The sequence below is a fragment of the Aythya marila genome (assembly GCF_965140915.1).
Source record: "Aythya marila genome assembly, chromosome: Z".
Taxonomy (NCBI): Eukaryota; Metazoa; Chordata; class Aves; order Anseriformes; family Anatidae; genus Aythya; species Aythya marila.
The window spans coordinates 18575562-18597690 of record NC_139080.1 but is presented as its reverse complement, the minus strand read 5'-3'; the positions used below and the strand labels follow the sequence as shown (position 1 = coordinate 18597690).

At 39.0% G+C, this 22129-nt stretch overlaps 1 protein-coding gene across 1 annotated transcript in view; it reads left to right on the top strand.

The window, feature by feature from the left end:
• Positions 1–21849, top strand: part of CDC20B (cell division cycle 20B) — a gene marked incomplete at both ends in the record, with an annotated part of 33012 nt that extends 11163 nt beyond the window's left edge. The window contains 9 exons of the mRNA XM_082782813.1: positions 2167–2380; positions 6755–6841; positions 10087–10197; positions 11490–11686; positions 12527–12621; positions 15128–15356; positions 16501–16626; positions 17355–17472; positions 21701–21849. Coding sequence (XP_082638939.1) covers positions 2167–2380; positions 6755–6841; positions 10087–10197; positions 11490–11686; positions 12527–12621; positions 15128–15356; positions 16501–16626; positions 17355–17472; positions 21701–21849 — 1326 coding nt within the window. The remainder of the gene's footprint in view (positions 1–2166; positions 2381–6754; positions 6842–10086; positions 10198–11489; positions 11687–12526; positions 12622–15127; positions 15357–16500; positions 16627–17354; positions 17473–21700) is intronic.
• Between the last annotated feature and the right edge of the window lie 280 nt (positions 21850–22129).

The window sequence follows — 22129 nt, the reverse complement described above, 5'->3', positions numbered from 1 at the left end:
GTCTCAGACCTTGGCCATGCAGCTCCAATGATGTTTTGCCGAGGCAATTGTGAAAGACACTCTCAACTTAAAAGTCATGCACCTCTGGTGACTTCTCTGTCTGCCTTTAATTGTTTTCTGTTTTAAAGGTGTTTGCTTCTTGCTGTCAGTCTCTGAAGGTACATTGACATGTAGTGGTGACAAATCGTGGAAAAAACAAAATTTTCTCTTTCTTTGTTCATGTCTTGTTTAGGTTTTCTTTCTCTCTTTCTGTCCATTTGCTATTGCCTTTCTGTCAGCTTTCATTTTCATTTTTTTTTTCTCTTAGTATTTCTGTCCTTGGGCTTTTCTAAGCTATCTCCATCTTTGCTGCTTGTTGCTTGTCTAACATCCTTGTTGCTTGTCTAACATTCTTTTGCTCCCAGTCTGAACTAGCCTTAGCCTCTTGTTTTTCTTTTCACTCCTTTTTTATTTTTTTTCCTTCAATCAGAGGGTACCTTTTTAGGGATGAGAATAGAACAGGCCTTTGCAAAGGTGAAACCTGGAATTTGGGTGTCTGTTGGTTTTTGTGGGCTTAGATATCACCTCAACTACCTTTGATTTGTACAATACCATAATGGTACGTTCATCAGTTTCTACGACGTTCTCTAAATAGCTAAGGTCCATGTTCATTTATTTTAACAAGACTTTATAAAGTGTTTCATACAGTTCTATACAGAGAGATGCTTGTGATATACTATGAAATTTCAGTATTTATATGGATGTGTCTTCTGACCTAGGGGTTATGTGAGGCTTGATGTCTGCCAGGCAGTGAGCCCTCAGAGTTAGAGTAGAGGGGACGGAAAAGGTGCAGACTTGTCTGATGAAAGGAAAAAAGCTGTAGTCAGAAAGCAAGCACAGATTGCTAATGCTGACTTCAAAAGCAAGTCTGAGTGTGTTTGATTTCAGAAAATCCATGCAGGATGCTAGAGTTCAAGTTACATCTTGATAGCTTGTAATTTGCACAGAACATTATGTCAGAAATAATGAAAAAATAACAAAACTTAATGCTTAATATACTATAAATATTCACAGAAGTGTCCAACAATGATTCTGAAGCCTATTACACTAGCAGTGCTTCCTTACTATTGTTGATACTTTCACATGTTGCCCTAATACATTGCCTTTAAACTGAAAAGCAGTCTTGTATTCGGTATTATTCAGTTTCTCTGACCCTCTTGTTTAAGAATTGCCTTTTACGTATGGATTTAAAAGTAAGAAATGTAAATCTGTCATTTGATCTTAATTTAGTATGGCTAAATAAATTAAGTGTAACATTAAATATAACACCATGAGCGTGTCATGCTGGTGATGAGAAGATTCAGAAATCAGAAATGTGCTAAATCCTTCTTCGGGAAAAGATCTGAAAACCAGCCTGGTTCCAGACAGCTAAGATAGGTTAGCTGAATGCTTTTATCTCATGAGAGACCAGCCCAAAGATGCTAAACTGAACCTCTGAAAACGTCTTGGGTCTTTCTAAGGTCAGTGCTGTATCCTAGTGCATGAGTGATACAAATTTGATTTTCTTCTGTGCTGCAGACTTTCTATGTGACTGTGACAAGAATTGCATCTCAAATTTTACCTGAACTTTTGCCAGCCCTTATTTAGGTTTCTATCTATTGTCTCTACCTGATATTGTCTCTATCTGTCAAATGATTCAGGGTTACTTACCAAAATAGGACTTTCCCCTTTCCCCCTTTCCCCCTTTCCCTCTTTCACCATCTTCCCCTTTTCCCCTTTACCCCTTTCCCTTTTCCTTCTGTCTTTCTTTTTTCTTTTTTTTTCTTTCTTTCTTTCTTTCTCCATTTTTTTTTCTCCTCACACCTTATGTACTTATACTTAGATCCTTCCAGTTCTTAACGAGTATTTCTCTGTGGATTGTGCTGATCAGCTGCCTGAAAGTTGTGACTGCTCCTGAGCAGCTCCTGTGTTACTCTACTGCAGCTGAGAGTTGCTGCATCCCCTGTGTGATGTGGGCAAAGTAAATCCCATCACTTGCTGTGTACCGTGTAGCCACCCCGATGCCCATCGCCATGTCCTGCTGCTCAGAGCTGTGCCGAGCCCACGCAGATTTGCAACAGCGTGAGGGGACAGAGCAATGTTCAGCGATGACTGACCCTGGTGTTTTGGCTCCCTCCACTTGTGCAGGTCGCCGCCTCAGAGAGGACGACGTACGCGAGGTTTAAGAGCTCCATGAAGAAGCAGCTGGTGGCCAGGGGCCCGGTGGCGAGCAGCCCCATTGTCACAAGATGGCAGCAGCTGCACGCAGGAGGCCGCGCTGAGGAGCCCAGCAGGACCTGCAGGGCCCACCATAGTGCCCCTGGGGGGGCCCAGCCCGCAGACACACCTTGGGAGACTCCAGGTCAGGCAAAGAGTTATTTTCACACGCAGGATGGCATCATGTGGGTAATTCTGTGGGATGGCGTTTCCCCATGTCCAATGGACAAGGGCTGTGGCGTGCAGCAGCTGCAATCTGTGTAGCGCTCCCCGGGCAGGGCGAGCTCAGGGCCAGGTTCCTTTCAGCAGAATTACACTGCTGACAGCGAACGAGAGGAAAGCCAGACCTGCTGTTAGCAGTGTGCAGGCAGACTAGGACGGTAGGTCACGCAGACAGTAGACATCGGGGGTGAGGGTAAAAGAAAAGACAAAACTTCATCCCCAGCCAAGTAATTTCTGTTACAGATAAACCTTTTTGCCTTTACACTGGGGCATGTGTGGAGCTGGATTTAAGTTGCACTGGGCTGTAACAGCGCACAGGGTTTGTTGCTGCACCTTTGCACCTCAAAAAGCTATCCATAGCTGGCAGGACAGTAGGAGAATTCATGCATACTTCTTTCCTTTCACAGAATCATCTAGGTTGGAAGAGACCTCCAAGATCACCGAGTCCAACCTCTGACCTAACACTAACCAGTCCTCCACTAAACCATATCACTCAGCTCTACATCTAAACGTCTTTTAAAGACCTCCAGGGATGGTGACTCAACCCCTTCCCTGGGCAGCCCATTCCAATGCCTCACAACCCTTTCAGTAAAGAAGTTCTTCCTAATATCCAACCCAAACCTCCCCTGGCGCAACTTTAGACCATTCCCCCTCGTCCCGTCACCAGGCATGTGGGAGAATAGACCAACTCCCACCTCGCTACAGCCTCCTTTAAGGTACCTGTAGAGTGCGATAAGGCCGCCCTTTGCCTTGCATGTGGCTACCCGAGACCTGTCTACAATTGCAGAACTTCGACCAGTCTGCATGCCTGGATGTGGTGTTGTGTATACTCTGTGATGACCCACTGAAGGAGACGTGTGCCTTGTGTTAGTTTCCCCTCCAATATCTAAGGCTATAGGTATTGACAAAAGTCCTGTCTGCCAGTAGACACTTATTCTCAACACACCGTAGGGTAAGGCATGTTTGTCATTCAGAGTGCAGATCACACATGTACTTTCAGGACTTAGGTCTGGAGAACTGACTCTGGAAGAGGCAGTTTCCCTCCATCAACAACAGAGGGAGCTGAAGAAGAACTAAATAAGCCTTTGAACTCACTCCCACATCCAGCAGTGGTAAAGTCCAGAAGGGTCTTGCATGTACTAGAAGAATTTCTTGGAAGGGCAAGGGAACTAAACAAGACACATTTCGTGATTAATCATGGAAATCTTTAGAAAACAAATAAAAGGTGCTTGTTGCTGTACAAGATGTATTCCTATGAGGCCACGGTTGTTGGAGACAAAGTGCCATTCTATCTTACGCTGAGCAGAATACTCTTCAACAGTGTGGTCATAATGCATGCATGCCCAGCTCTGGGAAATTCACGTTCGAAAGCTGGATTCATGTTCTAAACTGAATTTTTCCCTGCTTTGTGGTTTCTAGAACAGAAAGTACTGCATACTTGCATCACCAGCAGTGGTGAAAGCCTTTATGGTTGTGGGAAATCAGACTTTGATTTTGTGTGGAGTAGGTTCTGGTGTAGCCAGTCAATAGATATGTGTTACAGAAGTAAATATATACAGTTTATAAAGGGAATGACCAATCCGATCTTTTTTAGATGTCTTTTTTAGGACAAGATGAACAGTGCTATAGAAGCATCTGTTTCTTTTCCTTGACACTGAAGGAAAGGGAGAGCAGACTGACTAGCTCAAATGCCAGCATTTGTATCGTCCCAATTAGTGTGCCAGTCAGCTTTGAGAATATTGCTGCTAGAAAATATATGCTTTTCTGAAAAGTTCTAGACAATACCCCTATGTATGGTTTTGAGTAAAATGTTTCCATTAAAATTATTTTTTTCTCAGTGACACCTCAGATGCCTAAGAAATTCTCCATGAGGAAAACTACTGTGACTCTACCCTGCAGTCACACTGCAGAAGGCTTAGAATGGAGAAATAACAGGAGAACTAAAATAGGAAAGAAACAGGTACGCAACACAACATTAAAATGCACAGGTAGGATATTTGCTTTCCCGATGTGTTCTTTAACCCTATCTTTGGTCTGGAACCTGTTGTGCAGATGCTGCCTTATTAACGTGGAGAACATTAACAAGAGGAGATCCATTTAGGAAATGTTTGCTAAAAAGATGACAGGAACAATAGCTTCATCATTTGTTTGATTCAGTTTCTGTCCCCTTCTGTCAGCCTATCGTCCTGCAAACTAAAATTGAAACCAAGTTAATGAAGCCCTCAAGATGCATTTGTGACCTCAGAGGGAAAACCTATATTATAAAAAATGCGCATAAAGACCACGAATGACTCAGTTTTTCACATGCTTAATAACCACTATGCATGAAGAAGATAATTTCTTCAATTGTGCAGGATGTTGCGGTTCTTTTGGTCACGTAGACAGTGTGAGATGCTGTAAAAAATTGCCAAAAAATAGCTTTCTGTGAATAATGTTTTTTATCACAACAATAGAAACTCAAAGGCTAGTTAGTAATGTTTAATGATTCTTGGCCAAAGATGAATGAACACAAGAAATCTCTACCATGTGATATAAAGACTTCAGTTCTCCTCCCATTTTGGTGCTGCTTTTTATTGCTGTGCACTATATCCATTCATTTTTGCTAGTGTACACTGACAAACCTTTCACACCTTTTTTTTTCCTCTGTGGGCTATATCTGCTGCTGTTTGGTCACCTTTAATAAACCTCTGCACCAGACACCCACCCATTTCCGCTAACTAACTTATTGAAAATCGTTTTCTTACGTGAATCACAGTGATACTTATCTGTGTTAGGAAAAGTTATTATCGTAACATTACCCTCAAAACTACCTCCTGATTTTAGTCCTATCTGATTGCAACTATTTGTATATTAAGTTGTAAACTTATGGTCAGTCACAATGCTTTTTTCTGACTGGTCCTCTCCTTGATTGCACTAGTTGTAAGATCAGTACTGAAGACCATGACAGCTGTTTTCAAGTGATTACATTTAGACTATAACTGTTGAGTAAGGATGCTTCATAGCTGCATACTCAATGTCCTTGCTTGTACTGGTTTATAATTTTTTATTAATATTATTGAGAAATTTTTGTGAGGGTGTGAAGATCAACTTCTGAGAAGAAAAATTAGTATCAGAATAGCTGGGCTAACAGGCTTATTGGTTGTTATCTTTTAATACTTGTACTCATGAAGGTTATTGAATGTTGCAAAGGAACGATGCTTTCTACATCATTCTGGGAAACCTGTTTTTCAGGGCAATTACTTTCCTTCACAAAGTAATATTTCTTCACAAAGAAATTTAGTGAAGTCTTTTTGTAAGAAGGTAAAAACTTTCTATGAAGTAATATTTGTAAAACATACTTCCTTTCTTAAATTTCAATGAATTTTTAAAGACGTATGTGCATGCTGTTGTTTTCACTCTTCTGTGTCAGTCTTTCATCTCTACAGTACCTAGAATTATACTGTGACTGACATCAGAAGTTGAGTTAGAACTAAGATATTCAGAGTTTTACATCAAGGACCACAATAACTTCCTGTAAGTGTGATGTGGGGGTCTTTGAGATAACATTGTGGGATAAAATCTTTTCACATTCCAGTGAATGTGTGTGGTCTCCTTGTGGGCCAAAAGATTACTTTCCTGTACACACAATAGGTTTTCCATAGAAATGTCTGTACTTATTTTAGAGGGACACAGATCCAAGCAATCTGATTAGCTTTCTGCCAAGCTGTCTATATAAATCATGCAAAAAGTGCTTCTCAGAGCTGAAGGCTTGCTGTAGAACAGATGGGATGTATAAAAATCTAAACTTTTTTTCCAGTTATATTTATTTAAGACATTTCTTATCATGATTACAACAGGGTTTTTAAGAAGAGTAACACTGGATGTGTTTGGAAAGATAGATTTCACAGGCACTGGAGAAAGAGCATACTGAGTGGCTGGTAAAAACATCAGCTGCACTTCCACCTGACTGTAAATAATGAATTACAGACCAGACAACTAACATCAGAGTGTTCAATTAAGTGAAACAACATTGGGAAGAAATGCATATTATTGGAGATTGGTGTAGGGATTCATATCCCATGGGACTGATCTGAGCCTTTACCTGATTTTGCCTAAACCTAACTAGGGCCTAATCTATTTTTTTTTTAAGGGAAGAGTTCCAATAACATGTCAGATCTCACTTTTCTTATCTTTGTCTGCTGCATTATCTGTTTCTCTGACACACAAGGAAATTTTATAAAAAATTATTATTCCTCTGTCTATATTTTTATATAAATAACTGTTATTTATATAAATAACACCCTGTTTATATTTTTAGCACCTGTGGATTCAAATTTTAATACTTGTTTAAGAAATGGGATCGTGGTGTCCAGACTCCGGGACCCTGGCCTGAGTGGGGACTCTAGTAGGTTTCATGTTGGCATCAAGGACCTTGCAATGTATGCATTACAAAACTGATCAGCAAGCCTGAGGCATCAGACATATTGCCTACATGTAGAAAATCTATCATTGTATGCTGCTAAAATTAGGCCGATACGAATTAAAAGAGGGCAAGAAGGCACTAAGTTTCAGTAGGTGATATGTACACATACAGAGCCTGAGAACTTTTCTACTGGTAAGATGGCCTTGTTCAAACAGCTTTGTTAGAATTTGTATGATTGTTAGCAGTGAATTGGTGTTTTATGGAAGGAAAAATGATAACTCTAGCCAGAGCATATGATTTGGACAGTGGTATTGTGTATTTTTAACTGACCTTCCATCCAAGAGTCAAGTCATTCTAAAACTTTCATGTAAAAAATATTGTGTCTTTTTGATTTTTATGCTTTACTTTATATTTAAATATACATTTTGTTACATTTCTTCATTCAATCATCTTTTCACTCCAATGTATTGGCAGAAATGTTCTACTCAGCTTCCAGTGGTCCAAGAGGTTGGATGTAGCATGGTCAAAAGTGTAGACATGAAGGTTTGTGAAAATAGCAGTTGCATCTGGAAAGGTATGTTCCTGTGTTCCACTATAGCAAATACCCCCATGCACACCGAACAGGAAGATAGAGCAGGCTGCATCTACCATGAAAAAAAACATCTGTTCCAAAAAGTGTTGCAAAATAATACAAAGTGGCTAAGATGTACACAGCTTCAGGCTACTTCTCCTTCAGTTGCCACTGCCTTTGAAGCAATAGCACCCACCTCTTCCATTGTGGTTAACACCTAGTATTTTACCTGGCTCTCCTTTGGGCACGATCAGACACATGAATTCCTTTTGACTTTTGAGTTTCAGATAGGGAATGTGATAAGTATCAGATGGACTTCTAGGTACATGAGAGTTTAAAACATACAGAGATAGTGGACTCTTGTTGCACCTACCTGTAGGGAAAGGTAGCTGGAACAGATTGTCCCCAGCATTGCTTCTGGTTTCATCTGACTGGGAGTTGATTAGTTTAGTTCACGCCAAAAATATCCTAGGACTGAATGAGCATACAGAGAATGTGAATGCTCAGGGGACTAGAAGCTGGGTGAGATGTGAGAATCTAATCTGTCAAATAATACAGATATTCCCAGAGGTTTTTTTGGGTATGCAACACTTTATGAGATACCAAACCAAAATTTTACTGTGTTCTGTCTTAGGTAATTTGTTTTGGTGATCTGGCTATTTCTGTGCTGGACTCCTTCCATTCAGAGTTTGATTCATGCTCATGTAAAAATAGTGAGAAACAACCTCTATATGACTGGAGTTCAGCTCATGTGGAAGAAGTTCAGGGGCATGTGAGAGACCGGTGTATATTCATTTGTTACTCTTTTCCATGCACATAAAACTTGCTTCATAGCAGTCAATAGCAACAGTATAGGGAATAGTCACAGTATTTTTTCTTAATGGCAAATGAATATAGATATCAGGAATACTGGGTTTTATTCCACGTACCTACTTGTTGATCAAGTGGTCTTACATGCCAGTGATGACTACTTACCTCTTCCTGAGTCTTGTTTTGAGAAGTGACATAGGCATTTGAGACCTGAAATCCTATCAAAAACCAGTGATAATCTTCTAGTACTCAGGCAAAACAACACAAAATGGTGTAATAAAGCTTAATTTCCACTAATAAGAAAGTCTGTTATGCACATTCACGTGTCCATATATGGACACGTGAATAGAGCTGAAATCGTATCAATACGAGTTTGGGGTAGATAAATTGCATATGAGAGAAGAGAAAGCTGAAGTGAGTTACACAGATGATTTCATCCTTTTTATCTCAATCCTTAATCCCAGCTACCAATATTAAAGAAGAAAATCATTTTCAAATTGTGTCAAAAGTTGTCATTCTCCAACTGTTATAATTAAGTGCTGTAGCTTCCCTGAACTGTCCTATTTGTCTGGGTTCAGAAACAGTAAATTTTCAAAAACTAACCCAGAATCTAGATATTAGAAATATATATTGCTGCACAGACAAATCTCATTTCAGTGATATCAGACCATTTTTAGTGTTAGGAAGAAGTGTTACATATTGCATAGGGCAAGCAAGGTCTCACACTCAGTTGTTCCTGCAATCCTGCTTGATATTTTAATTCCACAGACTTAGATCTGGAAAAAAATCACCGTGGCCTACTTCTTGCTAATCTACAGTCTTCATTTAGGGGGGAGGTGCTACAGTTGAGAGGAGAAACAGTTGTTTGGCAGAAATTCATTTTGGATTAGGGAAGAAGACTAAGGACAAAGTAGGAAAGGACTGTGTGAAATGTTCTCCGCAATTTGTCATTGATAAGACTTCCGTGTGGGATGATAATGCATGTATTTGTGTTAAGAGTGCAAAAACTTGTGAGTGTTGACTTTTTTTTGAACAGAAAAGGTTAGTTGTCAAGGTAGATAATCTATTCTGCCCTTGAAGCTTTTGGCATTCTTTCTAAGTATTCCTCTCTGGAGAATAGTTCAAAAATGAAGTCAAAACAGAGGAAAGTGCAGAAATATGAGTCTCCAACTCTTTTCTCTGCATATTACAGAAAGACAATTTCTTACTCATAAAAATGTAGCATTAAATGATTCATGGTGCTAATGATCTTTTCCTACAATGCTTAACAGTTGCAGCGTACCGTAGACAATGACCACAAGGGCTGACTCTTCTGTTTGCTCATACCTGTTTTTTACTGCTACTGCTTTTGTTTCTCACTTTTGCATTGTCACAAGCTTGGTGTGCTGTGATCAAAGTGGGTGTGCATTAAAAACCTTTTCCTGTGGTTAGCTGTTGGTGGGAGAGACCTTTTAACGTGATATTAACATCAGAAAGCAAAAAGGTTAATTGCTGTCTGAGGGGGTTTTAAAGTGGGAGAGTCCAATAGCAACTTCTGACAGAAAGCTAACCAAAGACAAAGTGAACCATGTTCTGCACTGAGCTGTGAGACAACTTAAATAAAATATAGCGGACCCTATTCTTCACTCTAGCAAATTACATCCATGGAGATTTGAAAGAGTTGTTAAAAGGTAGCTTTCACCTACTTTTGTGTGCAGTGTTTTGGCCTACACAGGATAAATCAAACCCTTCTGGAATGCTGTGGACAATGGACAGTCTAATATAGTCAGTGTGAAAGGCTTAGGCATGAGAAAAACTGGTGGCATTTTGCATTATTGAACTGTGCATGGTGCATCTTCAAATACAGGATGTCAAGAAAGGACACAGAATGAGTTTAGAGCTGTTACCACTGTGAAGTCACCCATGCCATTGGAGCCAGAAGTGAGGCTTCATATTGCTGGCTTGCGCGATGATTACTGTAAGTTACTTTCTTCTATTCAAAGGCTTCTGCAGAGGTTGGGGATACTGATACATGCATCTAGAAAGATGGCAAATGTGTGTCCCCTTCAGATCAAATGGAAACTCTCCAAGACTTATGCATAATGTAATTTTTTTTAATAACATTTCACCTTTGAAAACTGCCTGACTCAGGATGTAGAGATGACCGATCAAACCCAAGAATCAGTATCACCTAAATCTCATGCAGCTTTCTTCAGCAATAGGTATCAATACAACTTTAAAGTCAAACCCATATACTTATCCCTGCTTATTAATTAAGCTAAGGACATTTCAGATATCTGCTTTGGATGTCTAGCAGACTGTTAATACAGCAGCAGGTTTATTGAGAAGACTTTGAAATCTCTTGGTTTAGGGAGACATCATTGATGTTGTCTATAGTTTAGATGACACATACCTTCTGAACTAAATTCTCACTTACATGTTTGGTGATGTATAGGCAAAAATTAAGCATACACAAGTTACACCTGAACATGCATGGATTTCTGGTCTAAATATATAGCACCATATATAAAATAATAATAATAATAACAATAACAATGATAATAATAATAATAATAGAATAAATATAAGCACCAAATATGTGTCTTAACACTTCTGACATTCTAACAACCCTGTATATGAAAGTGTTAAAAAGTGTCCCTGTGCTTTTTTTATTTCAACTTTTAACATGTCCTTACAAATATTCTTTAGATGTAAATCTGTGAGCAGGACAAAGGTTTATTTGCATGCAGATTGAGGCTGGATTTCTACCTGGATGATTTACACTGATTATGCACAGTGTGTCCCAAGATTAAGCATAAATAGTCTTTGGAAATGATTTCGTAATACTTATTTCTGACTGCAGCAACCAGGACTCTAATCAAACAGCTGGCAAACAGCTAGTGATGAAGAACCCTCATTTCTGGTGGCAGAAATTAGAGTGATGTGAGCATCCAAAATGGAGTATGATAGATGCAAAAAAAATGATGAGGAATCTGTCAGTCATGTTCTGCTGTACAAGCGTACCAGCTTGTGGACACTAGCCTGATGAAGACCTTGGCTTGTTAGAAATACTCTCCTTCATTTAGTTCTCATTTGGTGTCTTCATCAAACACTAGCTAGTAATGGTTTCATAGAAACAATGTCCTGAAGTTTTCCCATAGCTAGTAAAAAACAAACAAAACAACAACACCTCTCCCCCAAAACCATGCGCCTCTCTCCCATCCCCTACCTACAACCTTCTTGCAGTGATTTTTAGTAGCTTTCTTCTAGATCTGAACATACTGGACTGGAACCTTGAAAATCTCATTGCTGTTGCTGTAGGACCTGCTGCACACATCTTGAATGGAAGAACTCTTCAAGGCATTGAAAGCATTGGTTTGAATTCCTGTTCCAAATACATTTCATCTCTGGCTTGGATAAAAGAAGGAACTTGCCTTGCAGTTGGCACTAGTGATGGAGAAGTGCAAGTACTTAATAATTTACTTTTTTAGTCTTTTATCCATTTCTAGCTAAAATAGCCACAAGACAATATATATATATTTTTTTTTTAATTGAAACAAAACAGAAAGATTGGCTGAAATACAGAAAAACCCTTCTGGAGACAATATTTAGCACTTATCCCATATTATCATGCATTTTATTGAATAAGTAGATGCTATCCACTATTATCTACATGGAGCCTCTGAAGCTACTAAAGAGCTGGTGACTGAACTAATGACTCAGCTGTCCAAAGAGTCAGAATTTTTCCAAAAGTAAAAGGAACTCTAAATTATTTTTCAGCACAGGCTATTCTTTCTTGTACATCTCTTACAAAGAGATCTGTCCAGTAGTGACAGATGCCTTTAGAACTTCAGCTAAAATTCTCTTTATGGATTCACACACTTACATGCAGAATTTGACTTCAGTCTGATTATACCCATACACCTCAGGCTGCTGTTACAGAGCAGTCCTCTTATTGAAAGGTTTTTTTGGACCTTGGCTGAGATGCTAGAAAATATGGGGATCTACCTGCTGCAATTCTGAGTCAGCAGTCTGAAGGTACTGAAGGGCAGTGCATTCAAACATGCACTTCCAAACACTGCCATATAAATAAATAGCTTTAATCTCAGAGATGCACATTCTCTCACAGTAAAATTTGAAAATACTCCTTCTTGTCTTAGTTGTGAAATAAATGAGCTTGAAGTTGTCCGTATGTCAAACTAGAATTGGGCAGTGGTTTACATGCAAATTATGAGAACAATATATTTGTATATATGTATATTTTTCCTCTTAAATTTGTATTTGTTTTGCTTGTTTTGGATTGGCAGCTGTGGGACATTGAAACCAAAAAGAGGTTGAGAAATATGTTTGGTCACCTGTCTGTAGTTGGTGCTCTGAGCTGGAATCATTATATTCTGAGCAGGTGGGTGGTGTAGCATGTTCCCAGAAAGAATCCTGATGCTTTCACTTAGACAAGTGTCAAGCTTTCATTTTAGGTGTTTTTGTTGGCTCTGCTTGTAGGTGATATATCCTGTGACTTAACAGCCTTTGCAGGAATAATATGTAGGTTTCCTTAATGGCAGGATAGAAGCCAAAAGGAATTTATCCCACCTCTTCAGTCTTTTCTTCTCACTCTTCTAGAAAACTGTCAGCAATTGCAGAATCTCACTAGGATGTGGAGACTATGGTTCTAGTTTTGTGAAAAGCCTGAGCTCTAAATGGTATTGTCTCCAGCGGGTCTGGGCTCCAAAAATCTTAGCCTACTCAATGCAAGGGAGAGGGCCTGTATCTTAGGCTCCATTGATATCATGGGAGCACCCGTCTTTTTAGCTACATAGCAACACGGAAACAATAGCAAAGGTTGACTAACTTTGTTGTTAACCTCAAGAAAGTATCTCTTGATAAGAACGCTAGAGGTAGTTTTATTTTGATTTCATATGATGCTGTGGCTTTTGGTTCTATTGGGTGTGGTAGATGGAGTGAGGTACAAGGATACCAGATAATCAAGCAGATAATAAAGTGCTGTGGCTCTTGCAGAAGTAGGTACTGTGGTGGGCTAAGCTACAAGGGTGTAGCTTCAACACCTGCCAGTGCCAAGTGGCATAACCTTGTAACAGTAATGAATAGTTTCAGTGTGCATTTCAGCTTGGCCAAAGGAGTGAAAACAACAGAAGCATTACAAATCTGAGTAGAAAATGAGTATAAAATTCAACATGGATCTGTGAACTACAGTTATTGTTGATAGTCTAGGTTCAGATAACAGATTTATCTTTTTTTAAGTCTGAATCTAACCATATCATTACTGCACAGTTAAAATAATCCATATAATAAATTAAAAAAAAAATAAAAAAGGCATGGAATTCGTATTCCTTATAACTAAAATAAAAGCACAATTCTTACAGACAACTTCAATATCAACAGTTGATACTTTGGGATTGCACACTAATTCATGTGGTTAAAAATTGCATCCTCAAAATAATGAACCTCTAAACAAATTTCAGTATTACAAATTAACTTGTCCCAAATTTTTATTAGCTTCTATTTGTCTTTAGCAAAACAGATACTATCTTCTTTGTCAAAAGCAAATAATTCTGATTTTTTATTATACCAAATCAAAAACTTTATTTTCAAACAGGATTCTTGGGAGCCAAGCTCCTTCCCACTCCTGCCACTACAATCACTGAAAACCTTAATTTGGCCATTCAATTCATCTCTTTTGGTTAGAATTAAAGCTTATTATTTAGGAGGAAAAATCTATACAAAGCTTCAGGAGAGAAATGATCATGCCTTTGCATATAATGCATATACTGCTATGTATATTTACAGATATTTTCCATAAAGATGTGCTTAATATTCACTAGTGCACTGCTTGGTTGAAATCTTTCAGGCTTTTGTAGACTTGAAGAGCATGGCAGGTAGGTAATCCAAGCACAATAGAGTGGCATTCAGTCACTTTGTGCATTTTTAGAGCTTCCAAATCACTCTACTTGCATCTGAGAAATCTTTAAGAGTCGGTACGGGAAGGTCTCCAGTCGTTATTGCCTGAAATGGGTCTGTTGCAGTAATGTCAGATACATGTTTCTTGGATACCCAGAAAGTAGGTATTGAATTTGCTGATTTTTTCAGTGTCATCAGAACAGGAAATGTTAATTTCCAGCAGGAGGTTTTGGTATATGTTTAATGTAGGTAATATCCTTAGAAAGGCAGTGACCACTGATGAGTAAAACCCACATCCAGGAGATAAACTGTAACAGTAGCTGTGCTTCCAGACAGGGCATTTCTTCCTTCCTTTGGTAGACTGACTCTTCTGGCCATAGTACCCGTGGGAGAGCACAGCCTGAGGGAGTGGACCCTCAGGAAAGATAAAACCATGCACCCATTTTCTAACAGGTAACTAGTGCAGCAGTGTCAGACAAAGAGGGGAAATATTCTGTGACAGGTAGAGGTGACTGGTGCAGACTTTCATTCAACCTGGAAAAGGGAAAGAGAAAGGGGCCAAGAGGGGGGACAGGACAGAAGAGCACAGTGACTCCTAAGCCTTTTCCCAGGCCAGTGCAGTTTTACACTGCCTCTTTGTTAGGCGTGGAGTCGCATCCAGCCTTGGCAAAATTCATGTTGCAAAAATACTTCTTTTGAAGAATGGAAAGAGTTTACATTGAGTGGTTAACTGTTGAACAAGCAGGCATACATTGCAATATGGATTCAGGCAAATGAAAACCATGATGAAGAGCAGGTATTTTGCCTGGCTGGTTCCGAGCAGCCGCTTTGTCGCTTTCTGTTGTGAGCCACCCCTGACAAAGTACTGTTGTACTGCATGCATGCTTTGCTCTGATGTGGTTTGCTTCTGAAACCACTGAAGAAACATGAATATGATGAGGTAGATTGCTGTTGTTAACATCAAATGTAAGCTGTCTTTTTCTCATTTACAGTGGTTCACGACTAGGATCTATTCATCATCATGATGTTCGTGTTGCTCAGCACCACATTGGGACTCTTTGCCAAAACAAACAAAGCATTTGCAGCCTGAAATGGTCGCTAACCGACCAGCTGCTCGCAAGTGGATCTAATGATGGTACGTTGAATATCTGGCCTAGTGACCCTGGTGTGAAAGTGCAGTCACAGCCATTGAAGACCATACCTCACTCTTCAGCAGTTAAGGTATATGGTGGAGGAACATCTTCTTTTTTGTATTTGATCTCATGAAATTATGTTGTTGATGTAAACAGTTACGGATTTTTTCAGATTATTTCAGTTTCTTTGGATTTCTGTTGGCTTCTTCTCCTGACTCCAATGCAGTTAATTTTCAGACCAGTTCTCATGCAGATAAGTTTGATAGTGCTTTGACTGATTAGGAAATGTTACCAAATCATTAGGCCTTTGTAAATACTATATCAAATAGCAATGAAACCTACAGCCTGCTCCCCTCTTTATCCTGCGCAGAAAACTTCAGTGGCACAATACTTAAAATTTACCAAACAAGACCTTTCAATAATAGGAGTTCTGGAAAAGTCTCTCAGAACTTCCTTCTGCTGAAATTATTTTAAATGTGAGGTTTCTTTTGACATCCTGATCATATTCTCATTTCAGGGTATGATTGCTGGTAACAAAGGATCTGAACTGAGAAACTGGAAACGGGACAATTTAGATTCTCTGACTTTATAAAGTCCCAATCTGTGAGGGAGACAGGACAGGTATCAGCAGTAAGGGGGAGTCTAGCATTTATGAACTGTTAATCCTCCCAGAAAATTCTGTGTCTGGCTTGAAGCACTGATGTTAAAGGGTTAGAGAAGGTTATTGAAATAGGTAGAAATCAGTTCTTAGTAACTTGTCTTCAGGTAGAGACTTGGCCTTAGGCATACTGAGGAAATAACTCAGAAGAGGCCATCTTTCTTTTAAGTCCTGTAAGCCATGTTGCTGAAGCTTCTGTGATGGCTTTTTCAGACAGTAAGTCAGACTGTATTCTGCTGGCTTCTTCTGGTACTTCTGTGACTTGTGAAGGGGAAACAGAGAAGCTAGAGTGTAATGGGCTTGTGTGATGGAGTGGGTGCTAATGTGAAGCAATGTCAAAGGAAGGAGTTCTTGGAGGTTTGGGATCCTACATTCTGCGTGTATATGGAAGGAGGAGAATGATATAGGGTGGAAAAAAAAAGAAAAGATACATTCTGGGTGCTTGTTGCAGTTCATTTTTCCAGTTAGGCTTTTAAGCAAAATCTATTCTCTGTTTTTTGAGCTAACCTCCTAGTCTGTTCTGGCATATGTTTTCTTTTCCTTTTTTTTTTTTTTTTTTTTTTTTTCTTCTCAGGCTATGAACTGGTGTCCTTGGCAGTCCAAAGTCCTTGCTACAGGGGGTGGAATGAAAGATGGGATTTTGCGTGTCTGGGACATAAACCGTGAGAAAATCATCCAAAGTGCAGCTACAGATTCTCAGGTGAAATGATGAAATGTCTGCATGCTTAGGCTATGCTCTTCTTGTATAGCTGTGCTCATTTGGCAAACTCCCACTGACTTTGAGGGTGGTTCTGCGGACAGAGGAACAGCAGGATTTTCTCTGGATCTGCTTCTTGTAGCATTGTGCTACATTCAGCACTGCAGTGTATGGCTGGACTCAGAAGCAGTTTGTTGTTTTTAATTCACCACTTCTGTCTCCACACAGAAGTGCTTGAAGAGGAGGTGGTCTCACAGCCAGACACTTTTTATCTTCTTTTCCGTAGTGACAATGATGGTTTTGGCCAAAACTCTTATGAGGAGAGAACATTGAGTGGGAAGGAAACATCCCAGAGTGCTGGTGTAGGGAGAAGTCTAAGAGTCAGAGGGCAAACATCAGTCTCTGGAGTTTGCATATTAGGAGACAGAAGAACAGATTGTCGGCTGGAATAAAGCAGCATAACTGTTGATATTCCTGGAGCTATGACAACTTAGCTGAAGATGTGTTTAAAGGGCTTTGGTTTTATACTGATAGGCTATTACCACATTTAGACAATAAAACAGCTGTGCTTTCAAGTATTGCAAGAAATAGAAAGATCCTTCTAAATAAGTAAATATTCTGTTGGGGCTACTTCTCAGCTTGTTTAAATACTGTAGAAAACATTTCAGATCTACTGGATGGTGTATATGAAGCCTTTCTGAAAACTAAAACATTATTTTACATTGCAATAGATTTGTTCCTTGCTCTGGTTACCCAAAACCAGTGAACTGATGACTGGACAAGGCCTTCCTGGAAATCAGATGAAAATGTGGGAGTATCCCATGCTTGTCAATTCATTGGAACTCTATGGCAAGTATTTCAGTTAATAGTTTTAACTATTTCAATTAGCTATCTTCCTGTCTAATCAACATGTTTTCACAAATGCAAACCTTATACTTTTAAGTAAAATAAAGTTAAAAAGAGCAGTCGCCCACACTTCCTGTCACTACCTACGTGCATACATTCATTCACAGAATCCAGATGTATGGAATTGTAAAGGTTGACTTATTAAGATAACGGTGTAAGTTGCTTCTGTAAAATTCCTTGGTTTTAATGATGGGGTTCTCTTATCATTTCTAAGGCCACCTGTTGTGGTTTAACTCAGCCGGCAGCTAAACACCACACAGCCGTTCGCTCCCCCTCCCCCCTCCCTCTCTGGGATGGGGGAGAGAAATGGAAAAGTGAAGCCTGTGGGTTGAGATAAAGACAGTTTATTAAGACAGAAAAATATAATAATAATTATAAAAATAATGATGATAATAGTACTACTACTACTAATGTGTATGAAACAAGTGATGCACAATGCAATTGCTCACCACCCGCTGACCAATGCCCAGCCTAACCCCGAGCAGTCTGGCTCCCCTCACCCCAGCTAGCCCCCCCTATATGTTGTTCAGCATGACCCCAAATGGTACGGAATACCCCTTTGGCCAGTTTGGGTCAGCTGTCCTGGCTCTGTCCCCTCCCAGCTCTTGCTGCACCCCCAGCCTGCCTGCTGGCAGGACAGAGTGAGAAGCTTGGTGTAAGCAGTGCTCTGCAACAATTAAAACATCAGCGTGTTATCAGCACTCTTCTCATCCTAAGCCAAAACATAGCACCCCACCAGCTACTAGGAGGAAAATTAACTCTGTCCTAACTGAAACCAGGACACCACCCCAGGAGCAGGATGTTGGGGGTGTCTTCACCCTAAGGTTTTCTGGGCCTGGACTAAGTGTTTTTGCCAGTATATTGTAGGCTGATGGCCTTCTAGATAAAACAAACCAGAAGTGGGATTTCTGGTTTACAGCTGGTCATGCCGGGATACTGAACCAGCTTCCAAATGAAGTTTGAAATAAATCTCTATGTCTGAGTTTTAGTTAATGATTTTAGCTGTGAAGCAATGTAGTGCAGCATGTTTCCCTTGTGCCACGCTGACATGCAGTGGAGTTCCCTTACAACTCTGTATTGGTCCATGAAGCTGCAGAGCTACATATCACAGTTGTTTTTTGACACTAAGCCTTTTTTGTTGCTGGTGCTTGCTGTCAGTCAGATGCATTGTGTTTTATTTGTTCCAGTGTTAGCTGAAGTGATCCAGTAGATAACCTGAAGTTAAAAGGAAAGCACAAATTTGCACATGGCTGCATTTTCTCAAGTATGGTTGGTTTTCACACTCACCGACAAGATATAACAAATGAAGCTTTGCATTTTTAACCTGACAGACATAGTTGATATTTACAAATGCTTTTTATACCCTATTATTACATTTGAGGGCATTTATTAAATTTCTGATGTGTGCTATACTGGCATGCTGTCCTTGGAACCAGCGACCTGACTTCAGTACTAGACTATAAGGGGAAATCAAAGAATAGTCAAAACAAAGACAAAAGGAAGAGAGGTCAGCAAAGACATTTGTTTATCTGGTTACAGGTTATCCTTGTGTTGTGCTGCTTATCCGTGCTGCTTTTTCTTATCCCTACTAATTTGTGGGATATTTATGTCTCTCAATTGCATATAATTTGCAGATAATTAATTTGCAGATAATTTCAAATAATTTGTAATAATTAATTGCAGATAATTGCATGTGATATTCTAAGAAATAATATGGAAAGTGACATGATCATTAGTCTTAACTGCTGCATTAAGGTTTCTCAATTCTTGAGTGTAGTTTTTCTTGAATGTAGTTTTTCAAAGAAAACCTAGATCTACCTTTGAGAACAGTGTATGGTGTAAAACGTTTACCATATAAGTAAAAGATGTTGTTAACTTCTTGATGCTGGAGGGTTAGTTATCAGCCTGTTTCTGATTCAGTTTACTTCACCTGCAAAAGAAAATAATTTTATTTTAAAATAATTTTATTGAATAAAAAGACCAGATTGCTCTTACACAGATATATTTCTGCTTATGAAGACTTACTAACTTATTGTAAGCAAGTGAATGCTTGAAACAATTTAAAATGTATCAAAATATGTTCAGAAAAAAACACTGTAATGGATGATTATGACATGGTTCAAAATCAGCCTCAAACACTCTTCAACACGTGAGTCTTACACCCAAAGAAATTAATAGATAAATTGTAACTGAATTTCATTGTTGAATCCTGCCAAATTCTGAAAATCCTGAAAGTACTCAGGTGAAGCATCAAAAACTACTGCTGAGTACTTTAGTACTTCCTATTGCTGAACATATTCAGAACAGAATAACGAGTGAAAGATAGTAACCTTCTTGTTGCAGAGCCCATCTCTGATATGCTTCTGATAGAACTATTAGAGTTTCTAGTTTCACTAGAAAAAAAATGCATTTTGGATATAAATGTCCTCCCTCAGAGCAGTTCTTTTAGATCAAAGAAAACACATAAGGAACCAAAACATGTAATTGCTGTGAAAAGTGCCTGGATGTGATCTTGAAACATAAAACCCCAGCCTTCTCTACTCAGAAAATATGGAAATGAATAATTTCAACTTTTCTGATTTCTTCTGATCCTTCTTCTCTTCTTTTTGACTGAAACTAGTAATTAGTTTTCAGTCAGTATTGTGAATAGTTTTGGATGCTTACAAAGGCCACATCTGCAACTGCTCCTTCAGAATTGCTACAGACACTGAATGGAGACAGTGAAAGGAAATTTCTGGCTTGCAAACTCCTGGTCCTTGATATTGACAAAGATTGTGTACTCTTCAATATCTTAAGAAAGAGCAAAGCCTCAAAAAATATCTGCTGGAATAATTTAGTAGTGGTATTGAAACTCTGATTACAAAGTTTAGGTGGGACACATATTTCTCAGCACTAGGACAGCAGAAACTTCCTTTCAGTCAAAAAGCCATTGCAGCAGCTTCACAAAGTTAGGGCAGACTGGCCATCTACGACACTCCTGTGGATCTTCATCAGGTACCATTGTGGTAAGTTCCACAGTGTCAGAGGGCCTTACAGGTCTTCACATGCTTATCCTCATAATATCATTCTGAGGATTAATATTATTTCCCCATTGTGTTCATGGAGAATGTGGGTACGAAGATCATCTATATTCCTTCAAGTTGTTCACCCAGGACTTTCTTCACACCTTCACACTTCTTTTTAGGATGTGGTTCATCTTGTCTGTTTTAGGTGAGAGACACTATGTCTCAAAAGTGTCTTTTTTTTTTTTTTTCCCCTGTGGAGGATGACCTCAACTATATGACCATCAGTAACTCATCAACCCAAAGAAGCCAATAAGTAAAATTGGAAAGCTTCTGATTCGTTATGCCCCTTTGTGCCTAAAACCTTAGCACTAGCATTGCGTAAGATCACACAAAGGCTTATGGCAGAGTAATGAGGTAAATACAGGTCTCAGTAGTCTCAATTTAATACCAAACAGTTTTTCTTTCTTTGTTTCTAAAGTCAGTTACTTCTACCGAGGGAGATGCTTGTATAACCTTATTAATAACCATTATATATGGTTATTATTATATATATGTATAACCATTAACCTTGTTAATGCCTTTTGTACATTATTTGTGCTGCCAGGCTGGGATAGCTTCTGGCTTTCAGTATCTAGCTGCCAAAGTTTAATACAACTGCAGACAAACTCAGATGTGCTCAATTTCAATAAATTATTCATTGGGATCACTGTTAAAAAATCCTTTTAACAGTAATAACGTAGCAGCTGGAAACACTATCTCATGATTGTTGGATCAGCTGCAAACTGTCTGCAAGGCATGTGCAGCCAGATGGGAAAGCTCAGGAGTGAGAGACATTACCAAACACAGATGAGACTGATGTTGTAAATGCAGTGGAGAATCATGAGTTCAGGTTTAATGTTTTTCTTTGACAGAAATTACTTTGCAATGCAATGCAATACTGGCAGTTAAAGCTTGGTCCCTAAAAAGAAAATACCGCCTTCAGTTCTTTCTTAATGTGAAAGTTCTCTATAAAAAAGGCTATCTTTACACATCCTGTGAAGCACATCAACCCGATGCAGTAAAAGTAGCACAACCTCTGCTGTGGATGGGTGTGATAAAAGTGATAGACATTCTCTCTGTAAAACTGTGCTATATCTTGCATTTTTTGTACATATTTTGTCTTCCAGGTCATAAAGGGAGAGTCCTGCATATAGCCCTGAGCCCAGACCAGAGCAGGCTCTTTTCAGTTGCGGCTGATGGGATAGCTTGTCTGTGGAAATGCCACGAGTCTGGGAAGAGCAAGCACAACAGCAAGTTTTTTTATAATGGTTATTAGAGCTCATTCCTGTGACTTCTTTTCCTTGAAAGCAAATGATTAAATGTATTTCATCCATTCAATAAAATTCAAAATATGTGTGTTCCTTCCAATTGAAACATGGCAAAAGATAGTATCTTTTCTTTTTTTCTTTTTTCCAAGAGTAAAGCAATTTTTTGCTTTTATCCATCATATGAAATGTTAGTAGCTTGTCTTTCTTAGCCTAGAGGAAAAATATTCTAACTCTGAAGAATAACATCATATTTATTTTCATTAAACTAGCAAGCATGGATGGAATCCA